This window comes from Myripristis murdjan, chromosome 24 (genome assembly GCF_902150065.1).
Source record: "Myripristis murdjan chromosome 24, fMyrMur1.1, whole genome shotgun sequence".
Taxonomy (NCBI): Eukaryota; Metazoa; Chordata; class Actinopteri; order Holocentriformes; family Holocentridae; genus Myripristis; species Myripristis murdjan.
In genome coordinates, this window is record NC_044003.1 from 17,898,230 (window position 1) to 17,922,868 (window position 24,639).

At 42.3% G+C, this 24,639-nt stretch overlaps 1 protein-coding gene across 2 annotated transcripts; it reads left to right on the forward strand.

Moving 5' to 3' along the window:
- The first annotated feature begins 1,119 nt into the window (after nt 1-1,119).
- dusp10 (dual specificity phosphatase 10) lies at nt 1,120-14,824 on the forward strand. 2 transcript variants are annotated; one of them, XR_003927966.1, is made up of 5 exons: nt 1,120-1,389; nt 2,537-3,366; nt 6,896-7,264; nt 7,911-8,423; nt 14,810-14,824. XR_003927966.1 is itself a non-coding variant. In XM_030047552.1 (4 exons), the coding sequence occupies exons 2-4, from the start codon at nt 2,583-2,585 to the stop codon at nt 8,174-8,176; spliced, it is 1,419 nt and encodes a 472-aa protein (XP_029903412.1). In that variant the 5' UTR covers nt 1,120-1,389; nt 2,537-2,582; the 3' UTR covers nt 8,177-11,210. The 2 variants fall into 2 exon arrangements, 1 of the variants encoding a protein (XP_029903412.1); XM_030047552.1 differs by lacking the exon at nt 14,810-14,824 and having other exon boundaries at nt 7,911-11,210.
- The last annotated feature ends 9,815 nt before the right edge of the window (nt 14,825-24,639 follow it).

A 24,639-nucleotide genomic window follows, 5' to 3' on the forward strand; every position in this document is an offset into this window, starting at 1 on the left:
GAGGATCTAGAGGTGGCAAACTTGGCCATAAAGGTGCAGACGTTAAGTAGCAAGAGATGTAAGACAGGCAATAAAACAGGAGAGGAAATAGAGACATGTCTTCACAAGGCAACAAAGTCAGTCATTTCACATTTTAGAGCACTGGCAGATGGGCCACACAACACGAAGAACTGGACAAATTCAAGTCAGCAAACATGCGGCGCCTGAGGTCAGGAGAGGACTTTATACTTTCTGTAGGCGTATCATTTGTCTGAACAAACCTGTTGAGGTGTTGTCACAGCAGCTGGATCATGGCCTCAGGGTGCATCATGGCAATGTAATGCTGGTCACTGGGTTTTTCATGTGGAAACTGAGGGACTTCCAGGGGACGTTTGGCAACAAGAGAAATAGTTTCATTTTACTGGGATTTTAAATTTGGGCCCAAAATAAATTGGTGCAAAAGAGGTGAATGCTCTTTTTTTTTTTCCTTATTTGTGCTTTGCTTTTTTCCCTGTTTTTTGAATACCTTAGTTTCAAAGTCTACCCGTAGTAATTTCTAAACAAGCAATTTCTCAGTGAGTCAGGCCGATTATCAGAACCATGTAGATTCTACCAAATTAGGTGTTCATTCCATGTTTTTAGTCAGCTAGGCCTAAAGGGTCCTCACTTAAATCAATTCAGCATTTTGCATAGTACACCTTGAACACTCTCTTTAACCTAGCTAAAAAAAAAAAATAAAAAAATTGGTCTTTCCCTCATGAAAAAATAACTTCAAATTTGTGTTCCACTTATAAAGAAAATCAAATTTGGAGTTGATACACTAATTTTTGGTTGATAAATTAATTCAAAAATCAATTACATGCCTTTTTTCGGGCCTTTTCTCATCTTCATTCTGACTCTGCATTACAAATAGCCATAAAATATGACCATCCAAAAACCAAAACCAAAACTATTTTGTTGAGGGGTCCATTTTACTCGACGTGAGAGGTTTACGAGCAGCACTTGAACGCCTCAGCCTTCTTCCTCAAGTCTCCTGGAGAGACTTTTGATTGGCTGCCAATGACATCATCGCTGCTCGTACGTATGACTGAAGGCCGTTCAAGCGACAATCCCCGCCAGCCACAGAGGCTGACTGCTCGACCAGATCCCTCCCATTACAGGGCCGGACCTCACTGTACAAAACGGATCAATTTAATATTAATGAAGTCGAGTATTGGCTCATATTCGCGTCAATCCCAGAGCGCGACTTCTGTAGGCTGGCTGACTTCCTTCAATATTATTTCTAGGGAGCAGGGTAAATGTGAAAATGTTGCCGATCCACAACACTGGGACGGACTGAATGGAGGCAAGGTTGACAGGGAGCGGAAATAATAAATCCGTCTACAGTCAACCGCAAGGCACAACACACAGGTAATTCAACTTTTAATTTTCTTAAAATCATTAATTTCATGTCCTGTCCAAATACACAAGTTGTAGTTCTCAGGATTAACTGAGACATTTCATTCTCAGAAAGACCATTCATACAAAATTCACGTGATTGCACTGGTTAACAGGGAGAAATGTCAAATTAATGTTCAAATCTCCCATTTAGGGTTGATTATTGGTTTACAAAGGCCCGTATTATTTTTTGACGTGGCTTGAGTGGTTTATTATACCTTAGCCTTGCGGAAAAGTTAAAAGCCACAATATTACCCTATAAAATGAAAGCATCACTTTTTAAAAATTCATTGATGTCTAGTCTGAAATATGATTGCTTCAGTATTATTACAGCTCATCTGATCAGTTCGTCTCATCCGAAAGCCATATCATATTCTCGGCACGTTCCCATGCCGGTTTCTTCAATGAATTTGCCATGAATGATTTTCGCTTTACTGAACCTGCACCGTGCTTAATAGACGGCAATGGTCAGGACAGGCAATACTCCTCGGGTGTCTTTACGTAATGTGCAGGGATAACATGCTTTTAAAATGCTTATGCTGTTGATCAAAAGGATTGGCCCCCTTTTTTGTACCCCGACTTTCTATCTTGGGGAGAGACCAAACTGCGGCGTAGCGTTGATGCAGTATTTTATCTTTTTTTTTTTTTTTTTTTTTTGTCACACTCATATTAGGAAGGCTGTGTGGAGCTACACGGTGAAGCAGACTTTGTTACATATTGGGGATTGAAAATCCAGTATCATACACACATGCATCTGGAGGATGATTCATATTAATTGCCTTCCAGGTGATTCATTTTCAAGGGACTCTGTGCTGATTTCATTGTTACTACTGGACAGTGGTGTAACTGAAGAATTAGAATTCTTCCCACCAAGTTGGGTGTTGCCCTGCAGGTGTTGACACTACTAATATTTGGCTTCAGCAGCCCCTTTCTAGTTTGCATGTTGATCAAACAGACAAGAGGGCAGCCTCTGTGCTCTTTGCTCATTCATTCAGATCCTTTGGCTCAGTCAATGGATGCACAAATCCTTCATATTCTCATACATTTGGCAAAGTTTTCTTTTCCCACTGTGTGTCCTCATCGCTGACCTCATGTTCCGGCTTGTCACCTGTCCCCACAGAGCGGCTTGTTGAGTTCTCCGTAAACGTCCAGCCCTCGGCCTCCCCATGCCTCCATCTCCTCTTGACGACAGAATTGTGGTGGCGCTGCCAAGGCCGATCCGACCTCAGGAACTCCGACTGCGCCTGGACACCAGCTACCTGGACTCCATCACCAGCAGCAGCAGCAGCAAGACGGTTGTGAGCACCACCGTGGTGAAGATCCGGGCGACGACCAATCTCGTAACGTATATGCCCTCATCCAACGGCTCCACGCGCTCATTGTCGTGTGGATGCAGCAGTGCCAGCTGCTGCTCTGTGAGTACCTATGAGAAGGACGGCCAGACCCACAGCCATAGCCAGGTGAGCGCCAGCAGCCCCAATCTCAGCTATGCTGGGCCTTCTACCCCGATGGTCACCAACCACGAAGCATTAAGCGCCCCCAGTCTCACCACCGGTCCACCCAAGGCTCCGTCCACAATACGGGTAATCCACCCCAATGAGCTGGCCAAGCGGATGACCTGCTGCCCCATGGGCCATCCCATGGGGCCCGTGCCGGTCATCATCGACTGCCGGCCCTTCATGGAGTACAACAAGAGCCACATCCGGGGGGCCGTGCACATCAACTGCTCAGACAAGATCAGCCGGCGGCGGCTGCAGCAGGGCAAGATCACCGTGCTGGACCTCATCTCCTGCCGCGAGGGCAAGGACTCCTTTAAGGGCATTTTCTCCAAAGAGATTGTGGTTTATGATGAGAGCACCACAGATCCCGCCAGGGTGACGCCCTCCCAGCCGCTGCATGTTGTCCTGGAGTCACTGAGGAGGGAGGGCAAGGACCCCATCGTCCTCAAAGGTAGGACTTAAGCGGGTTTGTGAAGGCCTGAGGATGCAAGTGCCTTAAAGCCCTCGCCAGGATGGCTGAAATAGGAATGATGGCTTTCCTATATAAAAAGGGATAGAAACCACAATTTCATGGGCTGTAGTTTGAATTTGGGGGGAGTAAATCGTTTTAGACATCTGAAAGCAATGTCAGATTTAGCAGTGCTAGCAGCTTAGTGGCAATAGAAACTGATATGAGGCCGGTATAGCATAGGAACACAGAGAAGCGTGTGTACAGAAACTTTGACCCTTTTTGTTTTGTTTCTACTCAGGACAGTCAGGTGATATTGTCAGTAAATATGCTGTCTCATAGTTTTTCATCCTGTGGACTCCATCCTCTGCGCTGAAGAGCTGTCAGCAGTATTACAATAGTTACAACACTGTATAACAGCTTTGGGCCTCCACTCAAGACGTGTGCTTATTGCAGCACAGTCAAGCCTATGCACACAGAAATGTGCCCGTACTTAGGGTAACATCTGTGTATTTCATCTGTTTATCAGACTGTCTCTCACTTGCAGCCACAACCACAAATACACACACACACACACACACACACACACACTGCGCCAGCTCTAGTTTTGTATGTAACATGCTTTAAGTATTTTGCAGGGAATGGGAAGCAGCTGTTAGTAAATAAGGAGGCCTGTTGAGATAGCAGTCCCCGGGTTTTCTATCTTTGGTGTCTGTGCGTGTGTGTGTGTGTGTGTGTGTGCGTGCGTGCGTGCGTGCGTGCGTGCGTGTGTGTGTGTGAGAAGCTGGAGCCGTATGTCGAGTTGGGGGCTGGGCCGTGAGTGTCTGCTGAATGCCTCTCAGTCACCGTCTAGCAACGAGATCACAGAACCTTGATATCTTCTCTTCTCTTCTCTTCTCTTCTCTTCTCTTCTCTTCTCTTCTCTTCTCTTCTCTTCTCTTCTCTTCTCTTCTGCTCTCCCTCCTCCTTCTTCCTCTCCTCTGCTCCTCCTGTGTACTTTGATGGACGAGGCTCCTCTCCAGTCTCTCCTCCCGCATCGTATCTCTCTGTCTGAGGCTCGGCTCAGTGGGAGGAACAGGCAGCAGTCTACAGCAGACTGCCTTGCTCTTTTTCCCCTGATTTAATTCTTATGAAATGCGGGCAGGCTTCTGCTACTAAAGGAATCCGGCCCAGCCTCGCTTTTCAGCACTGCAAGTCCTTCCTCGTATGAGCGATGGTCAATATCTTCCATGGGCCGTCATTTACACGAATGTTCTTTGATTTCAGCCTAGATTCCACACTACAATCAAATATATTTGTAGTGTTCATCCCTTTGATAGTGACAGAAATTGGATCTTGCTTTTGATATACCAATGACGCCTTTAAACATGTTGCTCTGTAAAGGCTCTCCCTACATGTTTATGCAGTATAAATTTAGAGCTGGACACACATTGATTAGATATTTGATTACACCATAATTGCCATTAAGGATGCTTTGGATATTCTTTGTTTATTTTCCATCAGAATGTAATGGTGATAAATTGTTCATTTGAATAATGTGTGTGAAGGTTTAATAATAAGGTGTAGGAGAATCATCATCATCAGTTATTATTAAATGCTGTAGTAGCAGGATTATTTTTTAACCAGTGTACATGCTACTGAATAATTCACTCATATTCCATGTTGTATTCACAGAGACTGATGGCATCATTTCTTAGTCATGCCTTATGGTAATATGGCTACATGACATTCTGCTCCAGTGGCAACCGACCTTTTTTCCTCTCTTCCCTTTTTGTTTCACTCACCTCTAGCTGAGTTTAGTGAGGAAGTTATATTTAATCCATCACAACTGCCATAAACAGACTGTCAGTGGTGTCAGAAGGTTTATGGTTGACCGTGGAAATACAATGTATGTGGTGCGAGAGGCCTTGCGAGGCAGAAGTGGTGATTTCTAAGCAGGAACTGAGCCACTGGGTTGTGAAAGTGAGAGAGACACTTTATGGTGTTTTCCTCTGTGAGTTAGTCAGAGATAATGACAGACGGTCACACTTCACAGATCTCATCTTAGAGCAATGTGCTGCTTGTAGAGATTCTGTTATTCTTGGTCTACTATGAGAAATGGCTTATTTTTTTTTATCAATTGAGTGCATCCTGAACAAAAAGGTGCTGATTCAGTCGGATTCAAAATGGGAAGCTTTTCTCTCATGTCAGTGTGTGGCTATGTGCTAGTCAAATAATACCGACCTCTAAATGTGACACGTCTGTACACTAGCCACCTTGGCTATTGTGTTGCCGCTGAAGCCTTTACTTTGTCACGTGAAAGAATGTCCCAAACATTAGTACAACATTGGCATTTCATCAGAAATACACCGAGTAACACATGAAAGTCGAGGTGGCGAACGGCTGTACTGGACATGCTCAAGATTTGGTCACGATATTTTTGTTCTTTTCCCCAAATTTCAAACAAAGGAAAAAATGATATATTCATCAGATTTTATTCTGAGTTACATAAGAGAAAAAAAAATACCATCAGCTTTATCTTTTTTACATCAAGAATCATGAAAAGTTGGATTTTTAATAAAGATATGGGACCATGACTGCCAGTAAGATGCACTTTCAACTCAGCTGAGCTCATAATCGCTTAAAACTGGAATTCCACTTAAATTCCCCTTTATGTCTTGTTGATGTCGAGGTCATGGGGCCTGTGAAGACTTCCCCTTCTCTTATTTACTGTTATGTCATTATCACAATTACATCCCACTGTGGTGATGGGTGGGGCATTGCTGCCATAATATTGGGCTGAAGTCTTTGTTCATACGTTCAGGGTTATCAGTCGAGCTGTTGCTACAGTACACACTCGCTGACTGTCGGCAGTTGACAGGAGATCCCCACCTGCCTGATTACCAAGGGGGAAGTTGTGAGGCCACGCGATGACCTCACTTGGCATGATGTCAGTCCTCGCAATGTGAACAATACATGGACTGATACTGTTTATACAGCTCTGGTGGTGAAGTGAGACATGGCCTGATGGCATCATGGCAACAGGTGCATAATATCCTTCTGCATTTGATTAACTGAAAGTACCTGACAATATTGACTGTGTGTGTGTGTGTGTGTGTGTGTGTGAGTATGTGTGTTGATATTACAGGATTTTTTGGAGAAGTGCAGATGTTCAGCAAGAAGAAATGTTAAACATGTAGCATATCTGTTTACCTGAGTCTTTAATTTGATGGAGATTAATAAGGGATATTCCCCCCATCGGAAGGCTGGTGAAGATTGTCTTAGGTGCTATTTCAGTTATTTCTCCCTCTTAAAACAGAGTTGACTAGCCTTTAGATGATCTACCTTTCACTGTACATCAGTGAAAGCAAATGTAAACGGTAAAAATCCCTCCATATTGATGGCGATTGAAAAAGAAGTGTTTTGACTGACAGCTTTGCCCATCTTTATCTTATTGCAGCTGATGAATTTGACTTTCTGCTTGGTCTCTCAGGCAAACAAAGAGTGTATTTGTTTTGAGGTTTCATCCCAGGCTTGTTTTGTGCGTTCACAGGAGGCCTTAGCTGCTTCAGGCAGAGCCACGAGAACCTGTGTGACCACTCCCTGCACCTCCACGAGGGTTTGGACACCGGTGCAGCTGCCGGCCTGTCAGGGGCGCTACCTCACTCCCTGCCCTCCACCCCGGACATAGAAAATGCCGAGCTGACGCCGATCCTGCCCTTCCTCTACCTGGGGAACGAGCACGACGCTCAGGACGCCAACCTGCTGCAGCGCATGAACATTGGCTACATCCTGAACGTCACCACCCACCTGCCGCTCTACCACTACGACACGGGCCTCTTCAGCTACAAGCGGCTGCCCGCCACCGACAGCAACAAGCAGAACCTGCGCCAGTACTTTGAGGAGGCGTTTGAATTCATTGGTATGAAGACTTTCACCGAGCTCAGCATTAGCAGCTTACACCACAGAATTATAAAGGGGCAGCACAGAGAGAGAAGATGATGGAGGGTTGTATCTATTGAATTACACATTAATCAAAATTGTCATGTGTGTAGTGAAAAACTACCTATGTTTTCCTGTATATTTGCTGGCTACATAATATATTGCATATGTCTGCATATATTGTGAAATTCAGTATTATTGGATATTGGCCTAAGTCTAGTTCTTGTGTTCAAGACTGTAGAACAGGGGTCAGCAGCAAAGTGCCAATTTAAAAATTTCTTTTTAAGCAATGTGTCATATCGACATTAACAATAAGTTTAATTATGAGACCACATGAAGATGAAAATCTCAAACGGATCTTCAGGTATATTCCATCCATATAGACAACATGCATAGCAGCAATAGACTTTGAGGGCTCACCAGTAAAGACTATTACACTTGCCATCACGGTTTGAGCAGGAGATTGCACCACCAGTCACCAGTCACTACCCCTAGTGTAGAATATATTGCATATATCTGCAAATATCGCAGTAATCAATATTATCGGATATTGGCCAAAGCCTAGTTCTTGCATTTTAGTCGCTGTATCTAAATGTATCCATGTGGCTGTTGTTTCTTCTCTGCAGAGGAAGCACACCAAGCGGGTATGGGCCTCCTGATCCACTGCCAGGCAGGCGTGTCGCGCTCAGCCACCATCGTCATCGCTTACCTGATGAAGCACACCTGGATGACCATGACAGACGCCTACAAGTTTGTCAAAGCCAGGAGGCCCATCATCTCCCCAAACCTTAACTTCATGGGTCAGCTGTTGGAGTTTGAGGAGGACCTCAACAACGGCATCACGCCACGCATCCTCACGCCAAAGCTCATCGGTGTGGAGACTGTTGTCTAAATAAAGCCCCCCCCCCGCGCTCGCGCTTGTACTCACTCTCACTGTTTTTTAAGAGAGGCTGGCTGCTCTATGGGCTGCTTTGGAGCGTAAGGGAGCGGCTTCGTTCGAGAGCCCCTCTTGCTCATCTTGGACTCTCTGGAGTGCCAAAGCTCTGGGTCAGCGGTGACGAGAAATGCCAAAAATCCCTGCTGTGTGGACCTGGCTGATGTCCCGGAGGAGAAGACGAGTTAGAGAGAGAGCGAGAGAAGTGGTCAGTGGGAAGCTGTCCATGCATGACCACAGAGGAGCGAATATGAGGGAAGGAAAATAGATTAACTGTTTGGAAAACAAGATATTCTATGGGCTTAGGGCAGTTGCCGGCAAGAGAAACTCTTTAAGCTCACACTGTGGCACACAGTTTCTGTTTGCAGACTCAGGCTGGGCTGGTCACGGCAGTGCCTGTCAAAAAAAAAAAAAAAAAAGATGAAGACTTGTTTGGTGTGTTAATGTTGTTCTATTTTTATACATGGGTTTATGGGGGTGACCATGACAAGCCCAGAGTGGCTTACTGTGCAATAATTTCAGAGTGGAATGCAACTGAGAGCTTGATCTTATATGTATATATTGGTAATGATTATAAAACAGTTTCTAGCTCTTTGCTGAAATACCATTTTGATGTTACTGTAATTACTGTTGTTCTGTTCTATGATTTTATGTTTATGGTGCATACAGTTATGCTGTAATATTTGGCACGGGAAGTGTATAAGACGGGAGAAAAAATGGGGTTTTTAGTTTTTTTTTTTGAGCACTGCTTATGGCTTTATATATGTCATCTGTGGGTTGGTTTCAAAAATACACAGAACCACAGATTCACATTTTTGTCTGTTTCTTTGTTTTCCATTCCTGTGTCCTTTCACATATGCATATACTTTAGCAATACATTTTTTTTTTTTTTTATCAGACAGCCATAATAGCGTTGTTATTCATGATTGCTGGCAGAGGAAGGAACACTTGGAAATAGTTGGTATTGTTATATAGGGCTACTGGTAATGGAGGAATTTCACTGCCTGCTTGTCTCCTCTGCTCTTTTTGCCTCAGTTAATCCATAATAAGCCAGCCCTCTTGTAATGTGCTCCACTGTGTTTGCTGTAGTTGTCCCTATGTAGTTTCATATATATTTGGCAATGCTCTGAGTGCTGAGCTACGATTTACTCCACTCTACAGTAGCAGGGGCTCTGAGCTGAGATCCTGGCTTCAAACATCACACACTTCCTGAGGTCACAGTTTAACGTCACTCTGGCAGTACAGTACTGTAACCCTTCTCTAATCTTTTGAAACTCCCTGTCCCTGACACTAAGCTAAAGTTAAGTGGGCTCTTCTGCCTTGTGTAGGCAAGCGCTGCTGTCACGTGCTGTTCTAGTGCCTCTATCAATGCCTTAATTCATGTGTCACCACTGGGCCTGCGCATGGTAGCCCATCACGTGCAGACTAATGCAGACCACACCGGGGTCACACTAGCCCCTGGACAAACAGCAACCCCCTTCCTTGGTCTCTGTGTATCATACAAATAAACAACAATAAAAATGCCATTTTGCACAGCCTGACCCAACACAACAAAGATAGCTTCTTGCTTCTGAGAACGCTGTGCAGAATTTCAGAAAGTTGCATTCAAAGATACCTCAAGGCCTCAAGGAAAAGAAAAAAAAAAAAATTATTATGTAATTGTGGTCTTGTGATGGCATTTGAAGGAGAAACTGAACACCACAGTGAATTGTAAACCAACTTTGCACAAATAGTAGTTTAGTAGAGGGTACATGCAGGTAACAAAAGTATACCCTAATTTCTCTTATATGAATATACTCACCGTGCAACAAACATATGTAGATACATATGGAGAAGCAGAGCCAAGTGGGGAGAATAAGTTACAACATACAGTGAGGCACATACCTGCACCCCCCCCCCCCCCCCTCAATTGTTCCAGCCCTCCATTCCTAAGAAAACCACTCATTTGTTTTTATTTTTAATCCCTGGTGATGAAAATTGTAACACCCAGTATGTATTTTACCTCTCATTTTTCATACATTTGTCTGTCTCCATTGTTGACAGTCTGTGAACTTGACCAGAAACTATATAATGCCAATCGGCATAAAAAGGTGACTTGTAGCATTGCTAGTCTTTTAACTGTACCCTTCAACTGTTACCCAGATGGGATTTATGCATTTTGAGGCTGAGTCCCGGTGCACTCACTTTCTCAGCAGCACTAGACTCACCTGTTCAGCAACCCTGTTACCACTCAGCACACAGTATGAAGACCTCTTGCTGTTATGACTGTGTGCATGACCATAAACTGAGCATTTAAATATCACAAACAATGTGTCTTTTTATAAATGAGCGAAACCCTGTCAAATTTCCAGGAACTAAAAAAAAAAGAAGCAGCCTTGTGTTTAGCTTGACCACCATGGATTTTTGACTTTACCTAATTGGTTCTGAAAAGATTTTATAAACCCAAAGTTTGGAGCATTCTCTCAACCTGTAAGGGAGCACGGACTCCTTGCACTGTCCCAAAAATTGGAGTTTTGAGGTTTTCACCTGATATCAATATTAAATTAACCATCACATGAGTACATGTAGTTTTAAACTACACACGGAGCTTAGTTGAAGCAGCTTCCTCATTAATTATGATATGTTGATGTTCAGCTTTGGATCATTGTTTGCATGAAATTGAAGCAAAAGTATAAAGGAAGCACAGGGCTAACATTTAGAACTGTCAAAACACCAAAATGTATCCAAGAAGGTAACCTTTTTTAAAATATGCTTTGCACGTGCAATCATGACATCTGTCCTGCAGTGCACTCGTCTCAAGCTGTTATATCGTTAAAAGAGGAGTTGCTACTGAAACCATTTTTTTTTAAAACGATCACAAATATTTGCAAAGGGAGAGTGAAATGAATGAGAATGCAAGGGGAAGGAGTTTTCACAGCTTAGTGAACACAAATATAGAATCTAGTCACTTAGGCTTTACAACACCAGTGTTTAAAAAAAAAAAAAAAAAACACATTACAAGAATATGCTTCACAAAGCCCTCCTGTGAAAATTTCTGCTATGCAAATGAGATTATAGGTCCTGACCTGTAACACAGTTTTTTTTTCCAACTCTCATTTGAGCATGGTTGATACGCCTTGAATTGTTTGTGGGGTCTCTGCAAAACATTCAAGCATAACCAGTTTGCAGTCTCAGAGGTTGTAGTGAGTTTTAAGTGCGAATCGCTCATGAATTGTCAAATATTTGTGTTGAGACGTGTCCTCACTTAACTCTTGAATTTTTGTTGCTCGTCATATACATTGGTGTCTACTGGTGCTCCACATTATATTTGGATATGATAAAGGTGTATAGCCATTTACCAAGTTTGTAGCTTGTGCATTTACATTCAGTGATTGCCATTTGCAAAAAAGAAGTGCTATTCATCTGAGCCAATGTTATATAAAAAAATATCGAACCCTTTCATCCCCTCTGTTTGCTACGTCCACAGCAGCACATGGCTTTTCTCTGTAACGATCTATCGGACTGATCAATGTAACCGTCGTACTGCACATTTCTCTCTGGTTGGAAAACAAAGCATGCTGTGTGCTCCTGGTCTGCGAGGGACACTTGCAGCCATCATGGTGCTGTCTGTCTTTCCCACACTGCTCTTTCTGTAGAGGTCATGTTTTTACGCTTTAGTGTCCGGCCAAGGCAGGCCTGATTGACAGCTCCAAGAGGCGTCTGGGTCCATGCCTCTTATTTGGAAACACCGTTCTGTATTAGAACCATATAAAGCTGTCATATTTGATGTGCACTGTTTATGACTAGACTTGTTTAAGAGTCTCTGCTTTGGGCTCAGAGTCTCCAGAGGAATGGGCTTTGCTCTACAAGTCTATGTATCTTTCTTTGTGTGTATAGTCAGCAGTCAAGTATATACAGTATATAAATATATATATCTATTTTCTTTGTATGCATATATTCATTACTATTTTTGCACTGACATATGGACAGCTGGATTTATTTTTTTCCACAAAGGGTGCTATTATAATGGAGGCCTTCTCCCACACCTTTTTGCATGACTTGCTCCCTCAACTGGTCTGTCATCCTCTCTCCTTGAACTGTTGCAGTTGAAGCACTGTAATTTTTTAATCCCTACTTGTGAGGTTTGAAATAAACAGGGAGGCTTCAAATTTTGCATGGAGTCCTGTAAGTTTGTTTTCTCCTTGTTTCTTGCTACCCGGAGGCACTCGTTGCGTCTGACTCACATATGCCGAAGAAAACACAAGCACTTTTCTCTTTAATGACTTGTGTGGAGGATCTCTATGCTGTTTCTGGCTTGTGATTAAAATATTTTATTGAGTAAAAACAAACAACACTTGCCCTTCTTGGGTCTTGTGTGTTTTTACATTAAAATGTTTTAATTGTAAGCGAGGCAGTGAACACAGTCCTTTTGTACTCTATCACTTCTTTAAGATATCTTTCACCAACAACAGTCAGGCAAAGAACCCAATATTAAAGCCGTATAGGTCTCAGAAGTCACGTGTGACACAAGCATTTTCCCAAATATGAATTTCCAGATCCAGTGCACCCTCTCTATGTGGAACACACATGGGATTTCCATGTAATCATCCCTGTAAGAGTCTGCGATTAAAGCTGACATTTGAAACTTGTTTTTATCTGCATGTTTCTTTCTTAAACAGGGCTTGATCCCCTAAATTTTGCCAAATATTTACTTTACTAGCAAAAGGCTAACCATTCTGTGACCGGCTTTGCCCGACAAATGTCCGACAACTACAATAATAATTTTTAGCTTTCTGCTGAGCCTTAAAATATACCTGGTTAACTAGATGCCATGTCCATTTCTTCGGCCAATCTGATCTCTTTGTTCCAGGGTGAAAAAAAAAATAATAAAGGAGGAGAATCACAACATCTTACATCGTGTGATGGTTGTCAAGGGTGGTTAACCACTTGCCTGTTAGTGATTTGGTGTTTAGTCACACCATTTGTGTTGAGGTTATTAAAAAATGTGCATTTTAGTTACACCATTTAAGTTGAGTTTATAAAAACATTGACAGTTTTTTAAAAATGCAAACAAATGTCCAAATGTCCTTTTTAAGGAATAACAAAACCCCATTTATTTCTCCCACAGACAATCTCACTTTTTGATCCAGAAGTCTCATAAATGCTGACAAATATGTGACAAATGACTATGAGACAAGAAAAACAACAACAACAACAACAACAACAACAACAACAACAACAACAAAAAAACGTATATACACCTACAAAGTGACCAGTCCTGTATCAGAAGTTGGTTCTTTTGAGTCTACACAACTCTCATCATTTTTTGAGTCTGAATAGCCCTCATTTTGGTGATTTCATTGACTGCAGCGTTAAGACAGACAGGAACGACTGCAGAGGGGAAAAGGGTAAACACTGACAGGCAACAAAGGTCACAGGGCTGTAACTGAAGCCAGGATGTTGTGGTTAAATGGTATATGCGCCTCTGCCAGAACACAGTCATAAAGTGCCTGATCATGGCGATCAATAACAACATCAGCAGCTTTATACTATGTATTCCAAGAGAGACACAGCTCTCCCAATAATTATCTGCCGCTTGAAATTTGAACACCCATGTCACCGAAGTGCAGGGCCAGAGTTGTGAATTATCTGCAGTCCCCTCCATTGAACCATGTGTCACATAGCTGCAGGAGTTATGGGCCTATATTTACTCCAGCTCTGCAGGCATCCACTGCCTCATGGCGAGGGGGACGGGGTGGCAGTTTTCAGGGGGGAGGGAAGGTGGTGGCCTGGGGGTCAAGTTCTCTCCATAGGAACAAGTACAAAAATAGTTTTTAGCGTTGTTTCTAATTACGAGTGATGAGTGCCCCGCCTCATTAATCCTTTCCTATCAGCACTGGGCAGGCTGGCAGCACCAGAATAGCCCTGATCTTACTGCTGCCGCACGCCGCTCTCCAGCAAGCCTGCATGGACGTATTAGGCAAAGCAGGCTCCAACAACCGGGCCCGAGAGGAGGACCTACCTTCCCGCCCCACACACACACACACACACACACATAATCAAGTACAAGTGTGTGCATAGTTTGCTGCCTTCCCTGTCAGAGGAGCCAGTGAAATAAAGCAGAGAGAATCTCTGTTGCACTGGTTACCATCAAAACAGTTCCCTTGGTCACAGGAAGATGGAGTCCACCGTACTTGCACGGCATCCCAGCAAAGCCCCCACAAGACACCACAGTTACACCGCAACAGCACTTTGCACTTCCTGCTCATACATAATATAATGCCTTCATCACATTAATGAAATCTTGTAGTTTAATGTGCTTAAGGACAATTTGAATTGAGGTTAATGAGAAGAAAATGGGAGCACAAATGAAGGTATATTCCTGTGACACAGATTGGTTAGACTGAGCTGTATCAGTGCTGTCCCGCTCACTGTAATGTATTCTTGTTTTAAATGAGTTTTGGCCCGTGTTTCTGTGCAGTCAGCTCTTTGTTGGTGAGTATGAATTATCCTCCAGCCGAGCAGTGCATGAATATATGTGTGTGTGTGTGTGTGTGTGTGTGTGTGTGTGTGTGCGTATGAAAGAGAGAGAAACAAGAAGAGAGAGCACAGAGAGAGACAGAGAGAATGAGAGATAGAGTGGAGAGGAGGTCATGGCCCATTTCACACGGCCCACCAAGGAGATTACAGGGGGTCTCCAGGCATGACACGGGCACCATGGTGATGTCTCTGCAAATAAGCAGATGCAAATATGCCACCTACAGTGGAAGCGAGGACAGGGAAGGACAAGGAGCCTTCCATCCCGAATGAAGAAACATTCTACTCTGCAAGATCAAAACGATAACAAACGACGTCGTCCTCACACAACGAGACAAAAACCGCTGTCATCTAGAGCTGCTGATTCCACAAGCTCGCACTGTGCTTGCAGCACTTTGTTATCGCTTGTGGCACACATTGGACTTTTGAAGTGTCATGTCTCGTTATATATTAGCCACATGCACTGACCACTGTGCAAGAGACAGGCCGGTGCTCAGTGTGGTGACACCAAGCCTTATGTCAAGCCGTCTCTGTGTAGAGCTGATTCTATCTCAGCTGCAAGATATAGTGGCCCGCGGCAAAGCGACGCCTCTCCCTCACCAGATGACACTTGGGCCCTCATCAACATCTAAAAAAACTCCTGTCATATTTATTTATTTGTTTAGTCACACTACTGCATCGGCTTCAATTTGCTGTATTACGCACACACACTGACGGAAAGTGCCATTCATAGAAGATGGTCCTTGAGAGAACAGATTTAGCTGATGACACATAGGCTTTTATTCAAAGTAATAACAATTTGCCTACTTATGTTAGCACTTGAATGCTACCTAGTCAGATACATACAAATGCAGTGTCACTGTAAAATCCTTAATATGTAAATTTAAGGAAAATTGTTACATAAGAGCTTTGATTTTCACCTCTGTAAGTCCATTGTTTTTTCTCCTATAGGTAGCATTTTGTGTTAGCTGAGCATAAAGACTTAAAGTCTATGGGAGTCATTAGCTTGGCTCGGTAAAGTGAAAAAATAAACCTTACAGCAACTCTGAAGCTGTCTTATTCTCATGTATCGTGTGAATTCTCACAATTTGTTATCATAATGGAGTTCTAGAGTGTTTGTGATAAGTTTGTGATATCATAATGGTGTTCTACCATGACCGACTGTGACCTCACAAAGGAATTCTGACATTTTGTGCGTCTTTGTGCCCTAATAACATAATTTTAGCATAACTGTACCTATTTTGACTTTTTTAATATGAATTATGACCTCAAAATGGAGCTTGAATAGAACAGAATTCTAGACTGTATGGAACAACCACAATCTCACTGTGGAGTTCTTAAAAGCTTTTGATAACCTCATAATGTAACAATTTCATAACCACTTCATAAGCATAATTTTCCATGCCATTCTTTTGGGTATATTTTCTCAGTATGAGCTGTGGTGGTTGGCTTCCTGGGTCATGGTACAATATCATTAATGACAACCAGTGTAAATTACTTTCCTACCTTGTAACTGTATATTTTGCCTGAGCGAAATACAGCATGTGAAGCTAGAATGAAAACAAACAGTAGCAGTATCCAGTGTTAAAGGAATGAGGCTCAACAATGCCCTGCTTCTGCCTGACCAGCAATGTCATGTTATCTGACAAGCGTTTCAAATATCATGGTTGCCTTTGCATTAAGTGCATCATACCCTTAAATCTCAAGACACACCAGTGTATTTAGGTGGTGACTGTTGTCGAGTCTTCTCTTGCTTTCATCCTTCTTCTCTTCCCTGTCTTCTGCTCCAGATAAGTTCTTTTTTGAGAAATAGCTAAGATCGTTGCATTGTTTGCTGACCTTGTTTCACTATATCCACACAGACACAAACACACAAACACAATCACACATGCATGCACAAACTCACACACGCATCAAGTGTGTTGGCTCAGGCAGGTCACACCACCAGCCTGAGGGGAAAGGTTGAAGGTTTTCGAGTTGCGTCACACAGCAGACTACAAATAAGACAGAGAAAATAAATGCTCAAACTAGACAGGATATATCAGTATTCTAAAAAAATCTTTATCTCTGTGTTAGTTTCACCCATTCAGGCCCTCTTTTGACCATTCTGGTGAAATATATCACACATATTTAAGGTGAATGCAAAGGAACCATTCAAAGCATGTGACAGCAGTTTAAGTGTTCTACAATTAAAAAACAAGTAAACCTTTGCCTGACTCAGCGCCACTTCCAATGATTGTTAGACCCCCAAGAGAGGCGTAATCATTTCATTCAATTCATTAAAATATTTAGACTTTTAATTTCACTCAGCCGAGGTTCATGCCCCCTGTGGATGGCTGCCTCAGGTAATTTCCTCTTCTGCCACTGTTAATCTGCATAGTCAACCTATACAGACATTTGAACCCTCGCTGTCCCAAAGTGCTATGAAAACTCTTTGCTGCTGTCCAGCCTGCTCGGCTGTCCTCCTCTTCTATTCTTTCCACCATGGAGAGCAGCCCATCCTCCCCCAACCCCAACCCACTCCATCTATTTTTCACCCTGGGAAACCCCCGCCGACACATTTAACCCACCTCATATATCGCATTGTGGGGGAGGAGGATGTGGCGGGGGGTGTTGGAGGTGGGGGGCACAAACCAAAACAATCATTTAGACATTTTAGGCATTTTACGCAGTTTACCTTACCCATTTTTTTCAAGCACTGCTCACAGAAGTCAAAGCCATTTCTAGTTCTCATGCTGGAGAGTGAATATTTTTTCTGGTTTATTTGGTCTTCTAGTGCAGTTGAAAATAATTTGTAAACAGGGATGTTGAAATAATTAACAGGAGAATTAATAATTCAGTCCGACAGAGTTATTCCCATATTCGTGATCTTTGAATGTTGCATTCTGTGTGGTGATATTTTTAAAGAAAAACTTATGGGGTAAAATATTTCAAAAGAGAGAAAGTGCTTAACAGTTTAAGCAGCTGGTATGTAAAGACATGGCTCAGATGCTCGTCCGCAGTTCACCCAGATACAGCTGCGGGATTCAAAGCTCACACATTCTGGTAACAGAAAGTACCTTAATAAAGATATTTAAAGAGTTTGTGTCTGACCTTTCACTCATGCATGCACGGGTGCACATGCACATGTTTTTATGCATGTACACACACACACACACACACACACACACACACACACACACACACACACAAACAGAGAGCCCCGTGGTGAAGTTGGGCTCATATTCATATTCTTGACTTACCTCAGTCATGGAGGTATCATATGTAGTACAGTGTAACTCAATAGGTCCACCAATTACCTCTGTTTCCTTGGTGCTTTCCACAAACAACAGCTGCAGAGTTTAATAAACTAGCCATGCAACCCAATCACATGGGCTAAAGTATCACGATGCCTGAAAAACGCCAAGATGATGAAAGTAGGCTCATCTTTTTGTCATCACATCGTCAGGAATTAATTCATTGCTGAGATGATCTCTCTTTCTCTCTCTCTCTCTCTCTCTCTCTCTCTCTCTCTCTCTCTCTCTCTCTCTTTCTCTCTCTCTCTCTCTCTCTCTATCTATCATGACATATACTCACAAATGTTGATCTAGGCCACCCCTGGTTGTAAAATGGCATGCTGTAAGTTGGTGTGTTGTTTGGCATCAAGGCATGCTAATGTATTAAGTTGCTGCAAGCTTCATTTTTGGTCGTGGGACAGAGGTAAATTTTTTCCATGGTAACTGGAACCTCATTCAAAACTCTGTCCTTGAATAGATTTGCGAACGACTCTCTTCCTTTAGACGGAATTTGGAGCCCTGGCCCAACACGTGTAGTGTGCACGCTCCGGGCTGATTTTTATGTGGCGAATATGGGAATAAATTCAGTAAAGTTGCCATACATGCGGGGATAAATCAGTCAATTTAACTGCCAAGCACAATAAACGTATCAGTATTTGTCTTGGTAACAGTGGTGTGGAGACATAGCTTACATAGCAACACAGCACATATGGACACATGGTACAAGCACAACAGGAGCTCAATATAGTGCAAAGGGTTAGTGCGTGACACACAGTGGACTACACCATAGATATCACACATGTCCCAAAATATAATACATGGCATAAATAAACTGTTGTTTATGTTATGGCAGCATATCATCATCCACTGCCAACATGGCTGTAATTAGGTGGATTTTTTCATGATCAGCTGTATCTGTAATGGCAAGAAAGAAGTCCATGAGGATAAATGTCACTGTGAGTGACTCTGAGGGCCCTTTGCTCCATAAGGTTCACAGCAAAAGTTCGCACCCCCTTTTTTCAGAATGGAAACATCACTGGAGCTGAATCAGGACTTTTATAAATAGCACAGACCATGATAAAAGAACAGAGCTTCTCAGTGAGGCTGCAGAAGCTCCCTGTAGTCGCACACCAAGAAATGGAGGAAGATACTGCTGCACTCTTGTGGACAGAGAAAGAATCTATCCTCTTAATGTATTTATTTATTTATTTTTATAAAGTGGATGACCATGACACAGAGATATGGAATGGGTATTCAAAGTTGTGAGTCAAAGTTAATAATAATAAAAAAAAAACAAAACAATGGTGAACCCATCCCTCTATCTCGTCTATAGGCTCATTGTAATTGTAATGTGATTTTAATCATAAACACTGACTCATCAGTGTTCTCTGGAAAAACACAGTGGCCTACTCACAGCCTGTGTGCTAAATCCGGAATGCTCTTCGATGGGTGTGTTAGATGACTGACTGCCTCTGATGTTTTTAGCACATAAGTCGTTAGTTTAATAGTTTGGCACAAAAGGGCTTGTGTCCAATTTAATTAGATCCCCGCTGGAGTGTGAGGATTCAGTTTTGGTAATTTTCATGTGTTAAATTTTTATTGTGCTTGATATGGAGTGAAAAAAAAGCACATCTTGCATGGATTAAGCAAGTCTCCTAATCCAAGGGCAAATAAAACTCAGTGTGCCAATACAAAAAAACTATGCACAAAAGTATGCCGATAAAGCGGTGTTCGTGATTTACTGAAAAGCCAGTGATTTGGAGATACTGGGTTTTTGTGCCACCGCAGCAATATGCAGTCACTTCCATGTGGTCTGGGATCAGACTCGCACCACTACTTAAGAAACCAGACTTATTGTAACTCACTTTATTGTGCTTCAGTTTAAAGGTCCTGTCTCTTGGCTTCACACAGAAACAAAATGCAGCTGCCAAGCTTTTTGATTCTTCTTGTCTTATTTAGTCATTTTTCAAGGTAATGTATTGTTTGGCTCCAGATGATGCTGCACATCTTTTAAAACTCCAGGATAAAAATTGAATCATAGGTCCTCAGACAAAACTCTACGGACTATTTGTGCGTCTAGACGGCATCAGAGACAATCAAGCTTTTGCCATCAGTGCCCATAGACTTTCAAATGGATTAAAAGCATTAGAACGGCAGACTCTTTACTCTGCTGTTGTGGCCTTTTAAAAAAATTCCCACACATTGTTATTAATAGATGTGATAGTTATTTAAATACATTTGTGTAAGACAATTTTTGTGTTATAATTGTTTTTATGTATTTGAAATATTATTTCATAATGCTGATTCTGACTAATCAGTCTTATCAAAGTCTTCTTCTGCTCCACTCAGTTATTATTGTTTTATAATGTATTAACAATAAGAAACAGATCAACTTTAAGGCAGACTATGCAGTTTCAAAAGGAGACAACATTTTGTTCACTAATGTAAGAGATGAGTCCCCTCAAGTTAACCGTAGGAGCTCTGGGTATTGATAACCCATGGCATTCATGTAATGCTTTTGAGTCCAATGTTTTGATGTCAACAAAAATATGAAAATGGAGTTAAATTCCCATTTATATGAAGTTATGATGGGGTGAAACAGTTTTGCTAATCTCATAAGGCATGTATAACCTAAGCTGTTTGAGAATTATTTGGCCTTTTTTTGTATTCTTTGGATTCTTCATCATAACAAAGTTGTGTTCCCTTCAACACTACATAGTTTTTTAATTATGGTTTAATTTGCTGGTTTTCTCATGGCACGTAACTTTGCTCTGAAAAGTGCTTTGCACAATGATGATGATAATGAAGATGATGATGATTGTTGTTGCCGCTGTTGCTGCGCTGTACGTTTAGCTTGGATGTCACAACCGCATTACGTGACATAGGAGACACAACTTGACCAGTGCACAAACTGTGAATATTCATCCCTCTCTCTCTCTCTCTCCTTCAACACTCATTTGCCACAGCAGTAATGCCAGCCCTCTCCTCTGATTAATGTATGTTTATCAGATACAGCTGCCCTGCTGCATTAAAGCTGTCAGTGTCCAGATAGCCAACCCCCCCAACTCTCTCTCTCTCTCTCTCTCTCTCTCTCTCTCTCTGTGTCTGTCTCATGCCTTTCTCTGGCTCCTTGTTGACGTACTCTCTCTCCCAAAGTGTGCCATTGATATGACAGGACAAGGTGGGACGGGATGGGGCAAGGCAGGACAGGGGGACGCTGCAATGGGCAATAAAAGTGTCATTTTTCACCTCACTTATAAACAGGTCGTAATGTTGAGATGAGCCATTGCCTATTATGGGCTCCTTCTAGCCTGTGACATCAGTAAACAAAGCGAGATAGCTCTCCAGAAGAGCACGGCCTGAACCAGTGAAGAGTGTATTTTAACAAGCCTGAGTGGGCTGCTGGGAGTCTGGACTAGCTCGTCCCATGGTAACCTACGCAGACAATGTACTTGTTATGGTTGAGCCTGGGAACAGACTCAGGTCTAACACTTATCAAGCTGTCTTGTGAGGCACAAACTTTGTGCTCAGGCCAAGGGTAAGATCATGAATATTACAGAGGTTATGGGGTTATGGGACAGCTTTATTACTGCGAGAAACACCATTTCTCAGGAGAGCTGTCGTGGGAGGACAAGACAACCATATGCCTGCCTCTTTTGCTTTGCAAAAATGTCTGGTGAACTTTTTACTCCTCCTTGTGACTTTAGATTCACCTTTATTCACCGTCGGTCAACCCATGCTGTTGCTGTAAATGAATATCTATCTTTAGACACAATGATTCAGCACCTGGCCTTCAGCTCGCGACGGGACTGAGGCCGAAGCCGCAGGAATCTTGGGAAATGTGTGTGATGCGATTCAGATGGCAGCATGTTCTGTACATGTGTGCGCCTGTGAAACCTGTCCCCCCATGCTGTTCCTACACAGCCTGCCGGTTTCTGATGCTGTTTTAGAGCATCTCTCCTGGTTCACTGAAGTGAGCGAGGTTGCCTCAAACACCCCTCACCTTGCCCTTTGGATGGAGATGCAGATTTTTGTCATAATGCAGGTGGACTGGCCTCAAAAGGAGGGAAGGACACAAAGACTAAGGGAAGAAAAGCAGTAGACGAGAAAGGGATGGTAAGACACCTCCCCTCCATATGCTCCATATGCTTCTCCTGCTTATGCATGCAGCTCATATCCTCCTGTTTTGCCTTGTCACTGAGGCAGTGCAAGAGAATGGGCACCAGCAACGCAGTCTGCATTTATACACTTCTCATTAATCTGCACGGAAAAGAAAACAAGAGGCCTGAGACGGAATGCTGGCCAATGATCAGACTAGAAAAGGGACACAACGCCCTCTTGTGTACCAAGGCTGCACTGCTCTCACACCACCTTGGAAAAAAAGAGCATTTTCTAATCAGACATTCTGTAGGCGCAAAGAATGCTGCTGCTGTAGTGTAAATCAAAAAGCAATAAGTAAGATCACACTCCACATTAATTCATCAGGTTTCTCCCTGCACCTGCAGTGCATGAATGCATGCATTTCTATGAAAGACCAAAGGAGCCAACCAATGAATATCATAATTCATATACATTTTTTCTTTTTTTGATATCTTAGGATATAAAAAAAACCCCTCAAATTCCAGCACACATGGAGCGCTAGTTATTATTATACTACTTCTAATATTAATATAATAATAATAACAATAACAAGAAAAACAATAATAAAATTTACAGATACATTTTTGACTGGTCTTAGCACATATATTGTTATATAATTTCTAACACAGTTTACTGTTGTCATCTAGATAATTAAAATCAGCAGCATATTCAGAAAGCATATATCTTCATAAAGCTTACAGTGTAAATGTATATGGGATTTGGATTCAGGAGATTCATCACAAAGAGCACAGAAACAGCTGTCGACTGGAGTATTTGTGTATCTAACAGTATCTGTAGTGCAACATCAAATCAAAGTAATAAGACATAGGGCACCATTTCTCTTTAGATCCTCATTAATCCTGCTTTTTTCGTTTTCTTCAAGAAGGCCTCTAGAAGTCAACAAGAAGGTTGTGTTATATTTACTGGGCAATGAGGAGGACAGTGAGTTTGACCTCATCCTGGTGATGAAGAAGTCAGTCATATGAGAGCATTATAATTTTAAAATATGGAAACATCATGACAGAATGGTATTTGTGCCTGAGGGTGCACACAGCAATTTCTGAACCTAATAAATTCCATCAAAAGGAAACCTTTACAAAGTCATGACCGTGTTTTCACAGTTGGTAACAGACAGTTGGTGGCTGGATGACGGTGTACTTTCAGTATGATAAAGGGTAAAAACAGCTCACTATATTCAGCTCTTGTTGAGACAGTGTCACAGATGAGCTGATACCAGCTCTGTGTTTTTTTTCTGCTTGACTGTCTGTCCCTGTCTTTAACTTGTGAGCAGCGTTTGTCAATATTTGTCATATTGTCATCATTTTTAGGGACTGCTCCCTTTTTTGCAATTATTATGACCAATACATCTGAACTTTCAGATTCCCACGATTTAGCCTGTTGTAACAGTTATTTGCCTCATGTCTTGTATTAGTTAAAGATGATACATTCTGCTAACTGGCAATCAGATGAAAACAATTCACCTCTTCAACTACCTTGGTAATTGCTATTTATTTCCTTTTAAATTAAAGCCCTTTTTCATGTGGTGTGTCTGTTATTTTATCCACCCTCTATGTTTTTATTGCATGTGGAAGAGATCCAGTCAGACAGGATATCTTGACATCACAGAGTACTGATGTACATGTTTCTGCTTCTTTGGAGGAAAGTTGATCATCTTCAAAAAGACTGACTGAACCGTCAGGGAGGAATAATGTGAAAAAATGTAAATATATTGAGAGGTATTCCCCTTTAAACATCAGTGATTTGGTTCATGGCAGACTGAAGTGCCACTGAATGGATCTGTAAGGCTCTTACTACAGATTTTATGAGACTCGACATTAATAATATTGTGGATTGGCATAGGCACACATTTTCCTCTAACTCTCCCGTAGTCATTAAAAGTCTTCTTTGGTCTTGGTGTCTCACTTGCTCTCTCCTTTTATTTCATTCCTCTCCTTCTGGGTTTCCCACTCTCTCTCGCTCTCTACATGTCTGGGATTCTCGGTGGGCTTGTAAAGGAAGTTTAATAGAGAGAAATATAAATCTGCAAGTGACAAACTCCAGTCGTAGCAGAGCCGGGCCCAGTGTGTACACTGTGAACTGCTGCGCTGTAAAACCAGGACCTCCAAGGCTCCTGTGCCCCCTGTGATTCCCACTGGCATTGCTGGAAGACCCCACAACCGCACAGCCTGCACCGCAACACACAGGCAGGGCTCTCCTGGCCTTTCTGAAGTCTACACTTTACACTAACAGGGACTGGGCCTAAGCTTCTTAGGGGCCTTCAGCTTAGGCACGACCGGTCTGAGCAGCTTAATCTGGAAAACTCTGTTTCATCTTAAAAATGGCTTCTTAAAGAGTTTTACAGACAGGATTTTATGTGATTTCATGTTACTGTTTTGAAATGCTTTTTTCATCCCATATTTCTTTTTGAATTTCTTTTTGGCTTTTATTTGTCTTCCTACGTAGTGTTGTCTGAAAAGCTTTTTAAAGAAC